General features: G+C 60.0%; 1 protein-coding gene across 1 annotated transcript in view; it reads right to left on the reverse strand.

Annotated features, from left to right (window-relative positions):
• Positions 1–1,985, reverse strand: part of EMH_0047060 (uncharacterized protein) — a gene marked incomplete at both ends in the record, with an annotated part of 9,109 nt that extends 7,124 nt beyond the window's left edge. The window contains one exon of the mRNA XM_013496237.1: positions 1–1,985. Within this exon, the coding sequence (XP_013351691.1) occupies positions 1–1,985 (1,985 nt within the window).
• Positions 1,986–2,254: the final 269 nt, after the last annotated feature.

A 2,254-nucleotide genomic window follows, 5' to 3' on the forward strand; every position in this document is an offset into this window, starting at 1 on the left:
AACTCAGCAGCAGCAGCAGCAACATCCCTCTCTAGTTTTCTATCCCGAAGGAGAAGAAACCCGCCCTGAGCCAAGCAGCAGCTAAAACAACCACTAATAGCAGCAGCAGCAGCAGCAGCAGCAGCAGGAGGCGCTGCTGTTGCTGTTGCTGCTGCTGTTAATGATGAGCTGCTGCTGGGCCGCAGCAAAACACAACTCCCGTGCTGCTGCTGCTGCTGCTGCTGTTGCTGCTGCTGCTGCTGTTGCAGCTGCTGATTTTGCTCTTGTTGCTGCTGCTGCTGCTGCTGCTGCTGCTGCTGCTGCATGTGTTGGCTGTGGAGCTGCCGCAGCTGGAGAGAGCGCAGCAGCAGCAGCGCAGCACGAGGCTCTGCTGCTGCTGTCTGCAGCAGCAAAGCCGAAATGAATTCTGCTGCTGCTGCCAGCAAGCAGCAGGCTGCATGCGCAGCAGCAGCAGCAGCAGCAGCACAGCAGCAAGGAGTTGAAGACCCTCCGAGGGAATGCATGCACTGCAGCACAACTGGCTTGATATGCTGCTGCAGCAGAATCGATGCAGGACGTGCTGCTGCTGCTGCTGCTGCTGCTGCTGCTGTTTGCTGCTGCTGCAGGCGAAGGCCGGCCGTTGCTGCACTCAGCTCAGCACAGAGACGGTACCGAGAAGCAGCAACCCGCAGCAGCTGCCATCTGCTGCTGCTGCTGCTGCTGCTGTTGCTGCTGCTGCTGCTGCAGCAGCACTCAGCCGCTGTTGCTGCTGCTGCTGCTGCTGCAGTTTGCTGCTGCAGCTGCACTGCAGCAGCTCGCACCCTCCCGAAGGCCAACGCCATTAACGTAGAGGGAAGCCGTTCAGCAGAATTGCTGCTGTTGCTGCTGCTGCTGCTGCTGCTGCTGTTGCTGCTGCTGCTGCTGGTGTTGCTGCTACTACTGCTGCTGCTGCTGCTGCTGCTGCTGCTGCTGTTGCTGTTGCTGCTGTTGCTGCTGCCTGCGGTGGTGATCCTTCTGCTGCTACCCTGGCTGGCGTGTTGAAGTTTGAGCAGCAGCAGCAGCTGCTGCTGCAGCTGTCGTTGCTGCTGCTGCTGCTGCTGCTGCTGGTATCTCAGTTGGCCCCATAGCTGCAGCAACCCCCACACAGACGGCAGCAGCGGCAAGCAGCAGCAGCAGCAGCTCCTTGCTGCTGCTGCTGTTGCTGCTGCTGCTGCTGTTGCTGCGGATGCTGTTACTGCTGGTGCTGCTGCTGTTGGCGTTGCTGCTGCTGCTGCTGTTGCTGCTAGTGCTGCTGCTTGCTGTTGCTGCAGCAGACAGAGACAGCTGCCTGTACACCCCAAGGGGCCCCGGCTTTGCTGAAGCTGCTGCTGCAGCACAACTGCTGCAGTTGCTGCTGCTTCTGCTGCTGCTGCTGCTGCTGCCCTTTTCTCATGCGATTGGTATTGTTGCTGCTGCTGTTCCTGCTGCTGCTGCTGCTGCTGTTGCTGCTGCTGCTGTTGCTGCTGCAGTGCAGCAGCAACAGAATCAACAGCAGTACGAAGATGCTGCCACAGCCCAAAACCCAGCAGCTCTGTCTGCTGCTGTTGCTGCTGCTGCTGCGTCTGCTGCAGCTGCTGATGCAGCGTGCTGGTGGGCGCCCCTCCTAGCAGCAGCTCAGCAGGAGACAAGAACGGTGAGCAGCGGCTGCTGCTGCTGCTGCTGCTGCTGCTGCTGCTGCTGCAGCTGCTGCTGCTGCTTGCTGCTGCAGCAACGATGCAGTGCTGCAGTTCTGCTGCAGGCACAGACCTCCAGAGCCGGTGCTGCTGCTGCTGCTGCAGTTGCTGCTTCTGCTGCAGTTGTTGCATCTGCTGCTGCAGCTGCTGCAGCTGCTGCAGCTGCTGCGTGCTGCTGCTGCAGCCGTATGTAGTTAGCTTTTTAAACTGCTGCAGCAGCTGCTGCTGCTCCTGCTGCAGCAGCTGCTGCTGCTCCTCGATGCTGCAGCAAGACAGCAGCAGAACTGCATGCATCAGCGACAGCAAGCAGCCCCGCACATACACCAGAGAGCCCGCTATCGTCTCCCCTGCTGCTGCCACTGCTGCTGTGCTGCTCTTGCTGCTGTTGCTGCTGCTGCTGTTGCTGTTGCTGCTGCTGCTGTTGCTGCTGCTGCTGTTGCTGCTGTTGCTGCTACTGTTGCTGCTGCTGCTGCTGCTGCTGCTGCTGCTGCAAGCAGCAGCAGTTTCCCACAGAAGGAACTCCGCTATGGAGCGCCTACAGCCCAAATGCTGCTGCTGCTGCT

The sequence above is a fragment of the Eimeria mitis genome, genomic scaffold (genome assembly GCF_000499745.2).
Source record: "Eimeria mitis Houghton genomic scaffold, Emh_scaff1995, whole genome shotgun sequence".
Classification (NCBI taxonomy): Eukaryota; Apicomplexa; class Conoidasida; order Eucoccidiorida; family Eimeriidae; genus Eimeria; species Eimeria mitis.